Raw genomic sequence first — 14902 nt, 5'->3', positions numbered from 1 at the left:
ACGAATTCCCAGGAGAACAAACCATCCCTTTAATCTTAATAAACAGCTCGGTTATTCATCACAGCAGCCGATGTTAACATGCAACTACCAGATGCTAACGAGCATGAAGTGGAGTTATCTTTAATTAGACGCATTACAGCTAGAGAGACAGCATCACAAAAGCATGTATGAATTAGATTTGTTGGTTGTTTTATTCTTTGTTTGAAATTTAACAGCTGTGTTCTTGCTCAGCTTCCACTTCCTCTTCATAGCTCTGCTAACCCATTAGCTAGCTAAAACACTAGCACCCGCACAAACAGCAGTTTAGCTGTGGTTAAATGTTCACGGCTGGGGTTGGGTTGCCCTGTCACTCACCTGTGTGCTTCTCACTTCAGGTGATACAAACCGTGGGCGCCACAGATCCTGATGCCCCGCTCGGAGGACACCGGTTCTTCTTCAATCTTGCTCAGGAAGCTGCTGGAAAGGCAAACTTCTCTGTCCACGACAACAAAAGTAAGACACTGCGTGTGCCCTACATTCATTACCTGTTGTTAATGTGCTCTATGTGTCATTGATTGGTTGACGTTTTACAGTAAATAACCAGATTTTCCCTCATCAGACAACACAGCGTCAATCCTCACAAGGAGAAACAGCTACAGCACCCTGCAAAAGAGCGTCCACCATGTGCCGGTGGTCATTTCTGATGGAGAGTTCCCAATGCAAAGCAGCACCAACACGCTGACCATCAGAGTCTGCACCTGCGACCGCAAGGGCAACATGAAGGCGTGCAACGCAGAGGCGCTCACAGCGAGGGCGGGGCTCAGCACCGGCGCCCTGGTGGCCATTTTGCTTTGTGTCATCATCCTGCTCAGTGAGTACAGCCTTACGTTCTTTCTTGCTGTTACGTTCCCCTGGGGGGGTCTAGGCGGTGAGGGGGAACTAACAAAAGTGACCGAGTCAGAAAAAGGAGTCAGGGAGGCAAAACAGTTAAATAAAACAGTTTTATTGAAGTTATTCAACTAAAAGAGACGGACAAGCCGTTATCACCATAAAAGAAACACAAACGAAACTCAGGCGTCGGTCAGTAAGGCAAAAAGTCAAAAGGAAAGCGCAGCTCACTAGCTGGAAACCACAAACTCAGCTCACTAGCTGGAAACACCACAAGACACTCAGCTCACTAGCTGGGCCCACACAAAATGGCACTCTGGCCCAGAGCTCACCTTTCCCTGGGCTTAAATCTCCTTGATTACTGACGAGAGTCAGCTGCACAAAAGGGAAAGGTGGCACCTCAGGCAGAAGAGGTAGTGTGACACGCCCACACAGGCACCTTCAGGAGGAGGCCTTGCTAGGGCCGTAACACCCCCTCCCATAAATACAAACCCGTGGTTTGTCAGATTATCTCGATAACCAAAATGATTAATCAAGTCCGTAACCATTGCATCACCAAATTGCAGGTTTTCCACCTACCAAACCCCATAGCAACGGTTAGGCATGGTCAGCGGAAGCTGCCAACCCCATCTCAAAGGGTTCAAAATAGGGCTTTTTGGGGCTTTTCACTACAGAGCTTCTCCAGCAAAGCAATCCATAGGAGGTGTTAAACAGTCGGTTTCGTATTTCACTGCTTAATTTGATTCATCACTTCCTGTGGGCGGATAATTCTGCCAGTGACCGCAGCTGTCACCTTAATTAGATTTTAACCGCGAAGCAGCGAAGATCTACAGCATCTCGACTGACTTGAACAGGATGCTTTTCTTCATTGCATTAGGATGGTGAGATAGGAGCATTTTTATTTAAAACTACAGCCTGGTGAAGGTTTCAAAAGCCAAGTAATTATTGCTGCCATACCTTGAAGCACCTTTACTTCTCAGTCTTAACTCAATCTTAACTCAGTAAGTATAAAAACCTCAGCTATAGTATTAATGCCTCTCATACAATATCGCGGGTTTACTGGAAATTCATTTTTTACTGGGCATTAATATTGAGTTTCATAAAATAATATGACTTAAAGTAAAAAAAGAAAAACTTGGATCCTTTCTTAGGGGTTTCGGCGTGCTTTGAAAAACATGAAAACATACATTTAAGAAAAAATACATTTCAGTTTTCACAGTGAACAGAGTTAGTATTAACATCTGAGTCAGGACACGTCAGCATAAAAAGTGTGTGGATGCTGTCATTAGATTTGTACAGATAATACAATGTAGCTGTTCATGCACGACTACCAAACTGTCCACCGTCAAGGGCCTGTTGTCTAAGAAAGAGCTGATGATGTAGCAGCAGCAGACCTTGGGGCCATAATGTTTCAGACAACAGGATATTTGTACTTACCCCATAGCCCAAACAAGTCATGGTACAACAGATGGCTGTGGCCTCTGAGAGCTTGGTTCTACAACCTGGTCACTTCCTGTTGAAGGGAGTTCATCCTCCCCACCTTTGCCAAAATCTTTTCATTGTCCGACTCTTGGGGTTTTCTTTTTAATATTGTAATGTTTACCTTGAGGCTATTTTTGTGAATTGGAACCTGGAGTATCTTTCATCTTGCAACATCTAGCAGATCGCCTCTGTCTTTATTTGCGAAGGCAAAGAATTCCTGTTAATTTTAATCCAAAGAATTGAAGTTCCAACACTTAAAGGACAGTTTTATTACTTGACCAACATGTTTCGACCTGTTTGTAACTTTCTGGATGACCCGGATGAAAGCCTGCAGATAGTGAAAGCAAGATGAAAAAGACAGGATATATTGAAGGTCTTGCTGTTCTTGGCTGCATTGCTTTGCTGTTTTTGTGCACAGCTAGAACTTTATTGTAGTCTGATATAGTCATACACAGTATAAAAGATGGATGTAGCTTCCAGGTCCAAAAAGCAAAGCCATCATGCTTTAAACATGCATTCTTTTTAAATGGCCACCAACGAGTTTTACCTGTGGTTGCAAAAAAAAAACCCTTTCCAGTCCTAGAGAAGTCTATTACAATTGTCCCACTGCCTCAAACTCAGTGAACACTTCACTGATGAGTTTATGAGCTAGTTACTCATTTCAGGTTGCACGAATACAACATTGACAACATTTTTTTAAACTTTGGTCATTCCATGTTTCAAATAGGAGGATTTTACAGGGTATGGGCTTGTCTGTCACAAGTTGTTAGCCAATAAGGGTGCAGCTTCACAGTCTGATCCTTGCTCATGATATCCAATTTTAAAACAACAAGAAAGCAATAGTGAAAAAGCTCATTTGCAGTTTCAAAAGAAGATCGTCACAAAAATATAGGGGTTATCACAGTAGCTATCTTTTATAAGACCCTATGGTTAGAGCGTATGTCACCAGGAACGTAAGACAAATCCAAGGAAAACATAAAAGATATAAAAATATCATAATTAATGATAAAAAAATGACAATGAGACTGTCTCAACTTGCTGAAATTTGAACTTCTTTCAAAAATAATGCTTAAACAACCCTGAGTTGTTTAACACCAATTGAATACTTAAAGAATAAAAGTAACCCTCACACCATCCCTTGAATGTCATAATGCTTCTTAATGGTACAGAGGTTGCATTTTTAGCGCGTAATGTATTCTGCTATGTTCTTAAAGGGGGTTCCTTTATGTTCTTAAGCAGCAGCGGCCCTGAGGAGCGAGAGATGCATAATGCATCCTTGTGGTAGCAGTGCCTGCTTTACAAAGTCAGACAAAGTCCCTGAACATCAGTGCACACTCACACAACATCAACAATTCCCCCAGGACAGTCACTGGCCTTCAGAACAAGGAGAGAAAGCACAGAAACAACAGCAAAAGTCACCAAACTCTCATATTTGTTCTCTTTGTTTTTGTTCTCCACACAGTGATCGTGGTGCTGTTTGCTGCCCTGAGGAGGCAGAGGAAGAAGGAGCCTCTGATCATCTCCAAAGAGGATGTCAGGGACAACGTCGTCAGCTACAATGACGAAGGGGGCGGAGAGGAGGACACCCAGGCCTTTGATATCGGCACACTGCGCAACCCGGAGGCCATCGAGGAGAGCAAACAGAGGAGAGACATCGTCCCCGAGGCCTTCTACCCTCCGATCCGACGGCCTGTGCTGCCCCCAACTCGGGACAATAACGGGGACGTGAGAGACTTCATCAACCAGAGGCTCCAGGACAACGACAGCGACCCGACGGCGCCGCCTTACGATTCCCTGGCCACCTACGCCTACGAGGGGAACGGCTCTGTAGCGGAGTCCCTCAGCTCGCTCGAGTCAGTGACCACTGAGAGTGACCAGGACTACAACTACCTGAGCGAGTGGGGACCCCGGTTTAAGAAACTAGCGGACCTGTATGGGGGCGACGACAGCGACAGGGATTCCTAACGAGAACCTGGCACACAGACAAGGAGAAAAAACAAAAATCCCAAACACATGTTGAAAACATCCGGAGGGTTCTGGTGCACGTGTGGCGAGTGAAATGTCGAAAGGACGGAGAAACGAGCGCCGTCTGTCCGAGTGCTCTTTCACCGCCTTCGATCACCGTTCAGTTGTCCCCTCCGGTGACCAGACGTAGGCTTTGTGTGTCCAGTCAGTGTTAGTTGCGTTTTTGCGAGGGCACAGTTAAAACAGACTTTGTGTCAAGACTTTTTGGTTTTTGTGTGTGTATATGGGGTGTACATGAGGCCCAAATATATCTATACCGATATTTTTTTGTTTCTTTGTTTCTTTTTTCTCCAAAGCTGCCTGTGACGGACACTTCAACAAGCAGTTTTGTAAACCAACAGATATGCCTATGTATTTTTCAGTGTTTCTGGGACAAAAACATGCTGCATATTGTGAGTTCTATCTTAGCTTGTGTATGTACGGTAATATGATACAATACGCTGTACAGTTGTTTTGTTTTTCTAGGGATTTCTATCTTCCAAACAATCCCCTCTTTCAGCAATGGCTGCCTCACTATAAACACTTAGCCACAGTTTGAGTTTGAGCCACAAGAAAATGAAAAATATGGTTCCACACAAGGTGGGGGAGATATACAACATCAAATTTTGAGTTAGTTGTGGCAGGTGTTGAAAAGTGGTGGTTGTTCTTTAATGGTTATATAAAGCGGTGGTAAAGGACTGCTACTACAAACACCTGCAAACACACTGGTTTATCATTTTTACAGTATTTGATTTTCATCACCACACGGCTTAAAGCATTTGCTGTGAGGTGGGCTGAAATACCAAATATTTCCTTATTGAGCTGAATGTTGTCAGCAGTCTTTTTTTTCCTCTGTGCAGGGTGAAATATGAAGTGCACAGAATAGTGTTATTTTCTATGCTGCAATGAAAATCCACAAGTCTAACATGTATCGGGCTCAGTTAGGGGGGAAATACTGGTCTTGTTGGACCTTTTTGCTCACTTGACTTCAGAAACACAGAGTTGGAAGATGCTGAGAGGATGCCACCGAGCCTGAAATTACAGCATTAAATTAGATTAGGTTAAACATCTTGTGGACAGTTACCATTAAAATTCATTATGCAATTTTATTTTCTTCCCTTAAATGGCTCATTTTATCTGTTCAAGAGAGAGTGAAAGGAAAGGTAGCACTTGAATCAATGTAAGCAGCAAAAACAATAGGGACATATTGACTGGAGCCTAAAGAAATAAGTCTGCATTAATGTGAAGCTTTACATCTTCATGCAAAGCGTCATAGCTCATGAAACGAATCAAGAAAGTTGCCTTAAATTTAAAGAAAAAGAGCAAAAAAAAAAAAAAAAAAACCCCGCAAAATAAACACAGACACACAAAAAGAAAACAGCAAAATGCTTCCACAGACTTCATTCTCTTCTCACTAAGGAAAAATAAAAGGCTAAATCAGTGGTTTTCATCCTTTTTCATTTGACATATCCCCAGTCTTCTGTCTTTTTGCTAACTGTTGTTAGCTAATAATTTAACTGTTAACTGTACTTAAGCGAAAAATGCATTATATTAATACCTAATGTCAGCCAACTATCCTTTAAGCTAACAACTTTCTTTGTACCGTTAGCTAACACTTGATGGTTTTCCAGTCTTTCACCTTGCTACTATGTTAATTCATAGTGCTAGCTGACAACATGGCTACTAACTACACTTCAACCAAAAAAAGCCCACTGTGCTTTGTCCATAGTTTCAACTAGCTACTGTTTTCTGTATTGCTATTATGTTGTTCTATCAGTTGTTTTGTACTGTTAACAGACCAAACAAAAAAAATTCAGCACTGCTGTATTTATAATTTTAGCTAGCTGTTCATCCATTCTGTTTAGCTAATAGCATTTTTTGCTCTATTAACAAACAGTTGCTAGCTCTACTCTTTACTGAGACTTTTAGTAACTATTTAAATGTCACTTTTGATTTTAGCCAGACAATAACTTTTTTCCCGTTAAGTGTTGCTAACAATTGTAAAGAGGTGATGGCAGTCAGGATAAAACACTTTATCGATAAGTAGGCTTTACTTTACTACACACACAAAACACAAGCAACCAATATATTCAAAAATGTTATTATACAACACTGTATTAACAAAAACAATTAAATTTGATAATTTTTGTAGTGATCTTTCCCCCTATTTTTATTTATTATAATTATTTTTTTCTCCAAATCAAATGTTTTTATGTTCATGGTACACTTTACTGGCTGACTGGCTAGGTTCAAGGCTTAAAACTTTTTATCGTGTATTAATTTTATGAAAGATCATTGAAGAAGATGAATGGGAAATATACGTCCAGAGCCCTTAAAAAAATAGGGTGGTCACTCTTTTGCAAAAGAGTGATAAATGTGTCACACTACCTACCTTAAACATTATTTAGCTAAGATTTTGTGTCCTGAGAAGGGCTCCGTCCTGCACTGTAGAATGTATAATAATGTAACATAGCAGTACAGTAATAGAAATGTGCCAAAAAGCAAAGAACACCAGTATTTTCCTTTAAAAAAAACCCTTCCATTATTTTAGTCTCTTCCTTTGCCCTTCATTACATGTACTGTATGTAGTGCTGAACATGAAGCTGGTTCAAATGTTCAGGCTTTACCCAACTGATTTCCTGTGGGACTAACAGCCCTTTCCATAAACATGCTTATCAAGGGGCACCTGACCTTTGAGTGGTGTGGAATTAGGTTCTTAAGCCCAGAGGTGTGTCCTCGGCTCAGAGAGAAGGTCAAAACATTATCCTGCAGCAAGATCACAAAGGTTTAATTTTTCAAAAGTAGGAGGAAACTTTTGAAAATGATCTCTATCACAGCAAAATTGGGAAATTACTTTAAGAGCTGCCTAACTACAAACACACAGCTGTGAAACAGAGAAAAATGTCTAAACCAGGAGGGCACAATGATATCAACAGGAAAAAAAAAAAAAAAAGGCCAGCTAAAACAAGCTCTGCCCTCACTTTAGCAAAAGGCCAACCAGTGAAGAGGCTGACATTTATCAGACATTTGAAACAGTAATAACAAAACACAATGGCATAATTGCCATAGTGCTACTTTTTCCCCCTCTATCACGAGCCAGCTGATTGCACAGTGGTTGGAAAATTCTTTATATCATATACACGAGTTCTCTTTTCTATTTCTTGGCTGCCTTGTTTTGTTTATTAGCTTGTTGCTGGAGCTCCTGTTGTGTAAGTGGCCATTTCAGACTGTGGTAATGTTGCTATGATAAGCATTTAATGGGTTTAAAGACCCTTCACTATAAGAAAACTGCTTTTCCACCTCAAGTTGCAATGCGAAGTCTCAAATGAAAGTCAACATGACAGCAGCACTCACCAAAACCATTTTTTCCCCTTCAGTCGTCACAGTTTTCTGTCTTCATACAGGATGTCAGCATATCGCCATCACGAAGCCGTACTTGTGTTTTCCTACGGTGAGTGTAATTGTCTACAAGCGTTGGCGCCGGGCTCAGTTAAAGTCGTCAAAAACATTACATGTCCAAACAAACCATGCTGCCACATCATTTTTTTTTTCCCTTAAAGCTGAGGCAACTAGATGGTGACACTGATGTCCTCTTTCTCCAGATAAAATAGATCTGTGGTTGTTGATGTGTAGACATGGTCGCTCTCGGGGCTCAACTCTACTACGCTATATTATGTTGGTGACAATGTGATTGAGCAGTTCTGTCAATGTAGAAACAATTTGAGAGGTCGTGGTACTTGTAAGGGGCCCTGCATCACTGGCCATCCATCAATCTGCTTTGTAAACCGTGATATTTTGTACTGAATATTTATATGACACAATTAAATATCTTTAAAATCAACCACTCGTTTGTCTTTATGAGGTTTTCTACCAGAATATTTCACAGATTTGTGTGTCTCAAGGTGCAACGTGAGGCATTTCTTTAACCCGAGGCAGCTACTGTAGATGGTGATGCTGATGTCCTCTTTCTCCCGATAGCGAAGGCAGGAACAACTGTAATACACTCAAGTAAGAAAAAAGCTAGAGCGATTACACTAATGCTACAGATACACGCGATCTTGTTGCCTTTAACAAGGTCACTTCACTTGTCAGTAAGCTGTTCTCCTCAAAGCAACTTTGGTGTATGGAGAAATCGATAAAACACCAATGAGACAAAAGTCAGTCTGCTATCAGTTTGCGATTAAATGGGTTCAAGTCATTAATTACATGCAATCTGCTTGTGACAATACAGAGATTAACTCAGACAAATCAGTGAAAATCACAAATCTTTTCCTATTTGTTGCAAATCTGTTGTTGTCTACATACAAACTGACATTAATTGCTTTCAGAGTCTAACCAGACGACTCATGAGTCTGAACAAGAAACTCCTCCACAAATAGTGCTGAAGTTACTACAGGATGGTGATTTAACTGCAAAATGAGAGAGACTTGGGAAACTTCTGAAAACCTGCCCTCTTGTGAGATTTGAAGATTCACCTATGGTACCGATTTTAAATCGCGCAATCGTCTTCATAATGTTGGGGGTCAACGCTGACTGCCCGACTGAATACAATATCCCATCAGCCTTTTACCGTTGAGGTGTAAAAAATTAACATTCACTTTAATGTGGCTGTAGGCAGCAGAGTGATGTATACTATGTACTGTGCAATCATCATCAATACCGAAGACACCTGACATCTAAACACATTTTAAAGTATACACGATGAACATTTTTTAAATTACGTTACTCGACGCTATTACAGTAATTTGATTTCTTTAATTTAAAACTTATTTGCCTTGTGTCTTAGATACAGCAGACGTTATTAATCCCACACAGGGAAAATTCACCTGTTACAGCAGAACAAGGGTCAGAAAGAAAAAGCGTATCGGAGAGTTTTAATAAACAATAAAAATATCATTTGTATTATTTGCACCTATTTGTTCCTTTTATCAATAAAACCTCAGTTGCGAAGTACGGTGCTCCCGGTCTGACTTAAAATAGATTTGTAGTTGTTGGTCGTTAATGTGTAGCCATGACAACCGGCCTCATTCACAAATTGTGCATATGAACAAATTCAGAACAGCCTTAACCTTTAAGAATGAGAAAATGATTAATTTTTAGTTGTGTTTTCCATGAGCCAAAAATGCTCAGTAAGATAATAAATTATTGGCAGAAGTTCTTACTATTTACATAAAACATTCAAATCTCTCTAAAATCAGCTGCTGTGAGGTTTTCTCTTTCAGAATAACATTGTTTGACAGACATCTGTGTGGCAGCTCTAGTGGACCACTTTCACTTTCTTCCCTCTAGTTATGAAGAAAAATGTAACTTTTATCTGAAATGTGACAGCAGCCACAGGCTAGTAAGCTAGACAGCTACCATCCTCACAGGTACGTATTTATTATCTACAATAAATCTCAGTATAAAAGACCCGATTCTAGACGTCAGATAGTTATTAATATGACGGCTTTTGCTAAATAGCTGGATCCAGAGGCTACTGAGCTGAGGAAATTGTTAATTAGACAATCTATAATTAAGATCTGTTAGACAGCCAATCGGATTTAGAGAGAGGTTAAAAAGAGAGTAGAGGAGGGGGGGAAAAAAAAAAAAAAAATCACATTTTGATTATTAGAGGATGAGTGGCAGATGTGAGACAGATGTGACACTGTAGTGAGGGAGTATAACGGACTCATCCTGTTTTAGAGGTTTAGAGATCAGAGTAGGAGGGATTACAATTAATACAAAAAAAAATAAATAAATAAATAAGAAAATCTCACTTTTTGGACCAGAATCAGAAACTTTATTTACAATAGATGCTCTGATGGTTTATTTAACAGTTCTTACTCCATTTTAAAAAATGGTTTTTTTTGCCATGTGCCAGTAACACTGTGAGGTCCTGCTGTGGCTTTGTTTTTAAAAAGGTTCCACTCTATATTTAACATACACATAAGACAACATAAAGCCACCTTTGACAGAGCCGGAGTGATAAACAGCATAAAACATGAACGCATGAGGCTTCATTTCTAATTCCCTTTGCCATACTTTTACTTTGAAAATACTGGCCACAAAGCTAGTTTCCCCCCAAATATTTGTGCTAACGGTCACTTTGACCCAGTTGATCCCTACCTAAAACCCATCTATCTTCCTTACTACATCTTCATGATCAACTAGTGGCACCTCCGTTTTGCTAGCTCTTGCCTGAACAGCTGCAACATCTGCAGAGAAGGCTCCCTAATGTGGACCCGGGTCCTGATTGGCTGTCCCAAAGAAGGCGCTGTCACTTCCTGTACTCTTCCGAGTCTTCGGTTTCCTTCTCCTGCCGCTCCCGCTCTCGTCTCATCTCCTTCAGCTCCTGCCTGTATTTCCGCTCGATGAAGCGCTTCTGATGAGCCATCTGTGGGAAGTTATCTGGTACAGGGAGAGGCAGAGCGGGAAACACAGGAGTCGACCAAGGAGAACAGATAAAGAGAGAGAAACACAGAAGCAGAGGTGTGAGGAGACAAGGTCAGTTTCCAACTGGGTGAGGACAGCAATTTAGTTCCCAAATTGCACTGACTATGGTTTTCATAGCATGTGTCATGCTGTCACTTAGGTCAAATGAGCGAAAATGTTGCAGGCTGTATTGAAATTAAATTGCCCTCATGTTGTTATTTCATTAATAATGATGAAGTAACAAGGAATTAGACAGGCCTTGTTTGGTTTCAGCACAATGACTGTGAGATCTGATAACATAATTACAAGCGAACATTTCGAAAATGAGATCTGTAATAAGATGGCATAGTGTGACAGCAGGAAGAAAAATATCAAACAAAAACAGATACAAGCTTAAAGGTATATAAGCAGCAGACAAAAGAAACTGTTAACGTTTTGAAATTGTGTCTATTTGAAACTTTCATATTAAACTGCTCGTTTAGAAACCTCTTTTAAAGCTGCTACTATTTGGCGTTCAACCAGCAAACTGCAGCTTTGGCTACATCAGCCATTAGTTTCTAAAGAGAAGTTCTGAGGCCTCGATTTGAGTTTTCTGCTCGCTGCCAACTTGGCTCGAGTCGTCTCCAAATGTGGTGAAACACACAGGGAGCCCAGGCTCAGGAAGTGGGAACCACAACAACTGAAGTGCTCAGGACTCGTGTCAATCAGAGAGACACTCTGAACCGCTTTCTGTGAAAGTCTCCACCAAGACGCAAATTGGTTTCTGTTTCAAGATTTCCACATTTCTGTGTCACATATTTTCATTAAGAGCTGTGAAATGTGGGGGCGGCGTACTCGGGAGAATGTGCTTAAAAGGCTAACGGCAGCAAATACGGGATTACGGATATATCTGGCCCGAGTGACGGATACACAAAGGAATATTTTATTAAGTATTCTGCTGCATCAATTTTGCAATGACTAAGTGTTTACACCTTTTTTTAATTTAAACTTTTTAACCTTTAAGGGAAAGAAACACCTTTGAGATTAAAAATATCATTTGCAAGAGGTTCAACTTAGATTCAGGCTCGGAAGTTTTTAGACAAAGACACTTTTTTCTTTTTTGCCTTTATGCACCACCACAGTGGATTAGAAAGGAAACAATTGAGCTGTCATTCAAGCGCAGACTCTCAGCTTTAACTCAAGGGCTCAAGGCTCTAAAGTAACTGAGAAGCACTTTTGTGGCCAGGTGAGGCCTGTTCCCTTGTTATTTCATGACAAACAAAGTAGATTAGAGATCTGGAGTTAATTCTAAGTGATGAACTTCGATGAACTCTCAATATGAGGTCCAAAGAGCTGCCAGTGCAACTCAATGAAGCAACTCAAGGTGGCTGCAGTAAAGGCCTCATAGAGCAGTGGTCCCCAACCCCCAGGCCACGGACTGGAGTCCTTTGATACTGAGCCGCGAGAGTTGCGCCTTGGGTGTGAAATTTATGGTTTTCAGGGGCTTTATCAGTTTTTATTGGTTTTTTTTATTATTATTTTTATCGTTAACTCTGTTTCCCTGGGTCTTTTCCCATGTTTTATGAATAAATCTTCTTTTTTGGTACTGGTTTTATTTTGGTGTATTTATCCGCGACACCAGCACAAAGGCCAGGCCGTGAAAATATTGTTGGACACAACCGGTCCGTGGCGCAAAAAAGGTTGGGGACCGCTGTCATAGAGCATTTCAAGGAATGGACCTTCTGTCTAAAGAGAACATGGCAGCATGAACAACCCACAAGACTTCTGCAACAATCTTTGGACAGATGAGACCAAAGTTGAGGTATTTGGCTGTACTTTGGAGAAACCCAAACACAACATGTCAGCACAAACACGTAATACCAACTGTCAAGCACGGTGGTGGAGGGGTGAAGATTTGGGCTTGTTTAGCAGATCACACAACCCAAGAATACAGCAGGCAATGGTGGATAGGAACTTTGTAGCAAAGGTTGTGTAAGTACTACGAAGATAACTGTATAAATAATGTTACAGAAATCGCACAAGTAGAAGCAACTAGTTTTGCATGCCTCAGATACCCAGTTCATTTTTTTTCCACCCAGTGCTGAAAATGACACGAAAGACAGTCAAAATCGATTAAAATTCCTTCGGATTTGCAATCTTGGAGCTTTGGATGGTTGTGAAAGATGAAAAAGTTGTGGGAAAAACAACTGAAACATCAGTTACTTTAAAAAAAAAAAGAATCAAAAACATGTCTTCGTGTTGGTTGGAATTTCACAAGAGCTGTAGGAACAATTCAAAATAAGAATCAAAGAATCAAGATGAGAATAAAGTAATTTAAAAGAAGAGAGGCCAATGTCAAGCTAGTGAGTCTAGCATCAAAATGTCAACTGCTAATGAACAAAAGTGATGCATTCCTTTTTTTAAGCTACTTACGTGAGCTTTTTCTCTTCATGTTTCAGACATTTGAGTAGATTTTTCAAAGGTGACAAAAATGCCTGTTACAATTTCAGAAAGTGGCAGCTGACAGTTTATTTTGTCTGCTCAAGAAAGGTAATTAACTTCTTCTCAGAGTACTAACAAAAACTCACATTGGACAAACTGGAATGAGATCATAATGGCATACTTAGGAGAGATTATTTTACTTATTGTTAATACATTTTCCCTTCAGTTAAAATGATTTAAGCACATAACAGAGCAGTGACTCGTTTAAAAATATTGAAAACACCTTATTTGGTGCACCAGTGTCGTCTTGAAAGAAGCAACTTTCCTCAGTTTTCATGCCAAGCAGCACCGTTTGTAATTTTAATATTCACTGCTCAGGTAATTTCCCATTAAGTGTTTACATTACTGTGCCTGCCCACTGCAAACTTCAATTTAAAACAGCATGCATGACAGCTGCCCGGTGGTTTGTGTCTACTCGCTGAGACACACATTTGACTGTGCAGTTTTTCCAGTCACTGATCATGACCATGCAAACTCAGGCAAATTGGGCTTCCAATACCTTTTCCCTCAAACGTTTTAAAGATAGCCTGTGAGGGAAAACAGAGGAGCCACAATGGTCTGTACTTACAGGACATTAAAATAAGGTCCTCTGTGTGTTTTGTACAATTCTGCGAACTTTGCAAGTATCAGGTTATCATTTTTCATAAATTTGGATTCATACAAATGGATGACAAACTGCAGAGAGTTTTTTTTTCCTTTAATGTGGCACTGATTTTCCAAATCTTGAAGCTAGGCTAGGTTTGGGCTTGTCACCAATCACAGCTTAGCACCATCCCTCCAATCTCCTAATGTGGAATTTGCAGGTCTTGGAAATGGAGCCATTACCACTTGATGCCAGAGGACACCTTGTGCATAACAGGAAGACTTTGGTAGAATCTGTCATAACTAGGTATATTATGCCTCGGGATGAAAAGAAACAACAGTCCAAACTCATCCATAAGTGTTAAACTGGACAGAATGGATGTGTGACTTATGAAGGTCGCAGCATTTGATTTAGATCACTTTCACAATCCTCGAACCATTCAGTGAACCTTTATTCCCAACCACCAATCTCTAGGACTGAAGCCAACATGAAGTAACAAAAACAAAGCAGTCAGACTGGCTACAAAACCAAGTTAGTCTAACAGGCAGAATAAATGAACATAATTACCAGTAACCAGTAACCTCAGGGTCTGCATTTTTAAGCTTTAATTAAGGGTTTTGGCAGCTAAAACCATTTTGCTGGCTCCAAACCCCCCCAAAAATATGTTGGCCAGAAGCGAGAACTTACCTGTAATGAATGAACAAGCTAGCTCCCAAACCCCAAAACAACACGCTGTTTCAGAATGCAGAGTCTATAAGCAGTGGGAGATATTATGGAAGCTGTGTCCAACTTCTATTTATTTTTTTCTGCCAGTACCTCATGAATAAAAGGCATCCCATCCCAGGATATACGTGCTTTGTCATCTGGAGAGCACTCAGGATAACTTAGTATTGAGCTGTATTGATCTTGTCTCTAAAGGGGACAAGTGGACCCAAACCACGACCTTCCACAGCAACTAGATCCGCTCAATGTAAGAGTCAAGGGTTATGGTTTTCCTTTCATGTAAGACCATACTTTCTTTTTCCATTTTTCAATCTACAAGTGAAAGACTTTCTACATTTCAAGGCCCAGGTG

General features: G+C 40.5%; 2 protein-coding genes across 7 annotated transcripts in view; one reads left to right on the top strand and one right to left on the bottom strand.

Annotated features, from left to right (window-relative positions):
* LOC102309753 (cadherin-10) overlaps window positions 1-7312 on the top strand; it is a 73680-nt gene extending 66368 nt beyond the window's left edge. For all 3 annotated transcript variants that reach the window (XM_005932082.3, XM_014336727.2, XM_042223095.1), the window contains exons 10-12: window positions 375-492; window positions 599-850; window positions 3812-7312. In XM_005932082.3, the coding sequence (XP_005932144.1) occupies window positions 375-492; window positions 599-850; window positions 3812-4314 (873 nt within the window). In that variant the 3' untranslated portion in view covers window positions 4315-7312. The remainder of the gene's footprint in view (window positions 1-374; window positions 493-598; window positions 851-3811) is intronic.
* A 2806-nt stretch (window positions 7313-10118) lies between these two features.
* The window catches only part of drosha (drosha ribonuclease III), a 136121-nt gene continuing 131337 nt past the window's right edge, over window positions 10119-14902 (bottom strand). For all 4 annotated transcript variants that reach the window (XM_042223091.1, XM_042223092.1, XM_042223090.1 and 1 more), the window contains one exon: window positions 10119-10740. In XM_042223091.1, the coding sequence (XP_042079025.1) occupies window positions 10610-10740 (131 nt within the window). In that variant the 3' untranslated portion in view covers window positions 10119-10609. The remainder of the gene's footprint in view (window positions 10741-14902) is intronic.

Source organism: Haplochromis burtoni, unplaced genomic scaffold (assembly GCF_018398535.1).
Source record: "Haplochromis burtoni strain Fernald_Lab_line unplaced genomic scaffold, NCSU_Asbu1 Contig_101, whole genome shotgun sequence".
Classification (NCBI taxonomy): Eukaryota; Metazoa; Chordata; class Actinopteri; order Cichliformes; family Cichlidae; genus Haplochromis; species Haplochromis burtoni.
This window is presented reverse-complemented; position numbering and strand designations above follow the sequence as displayed.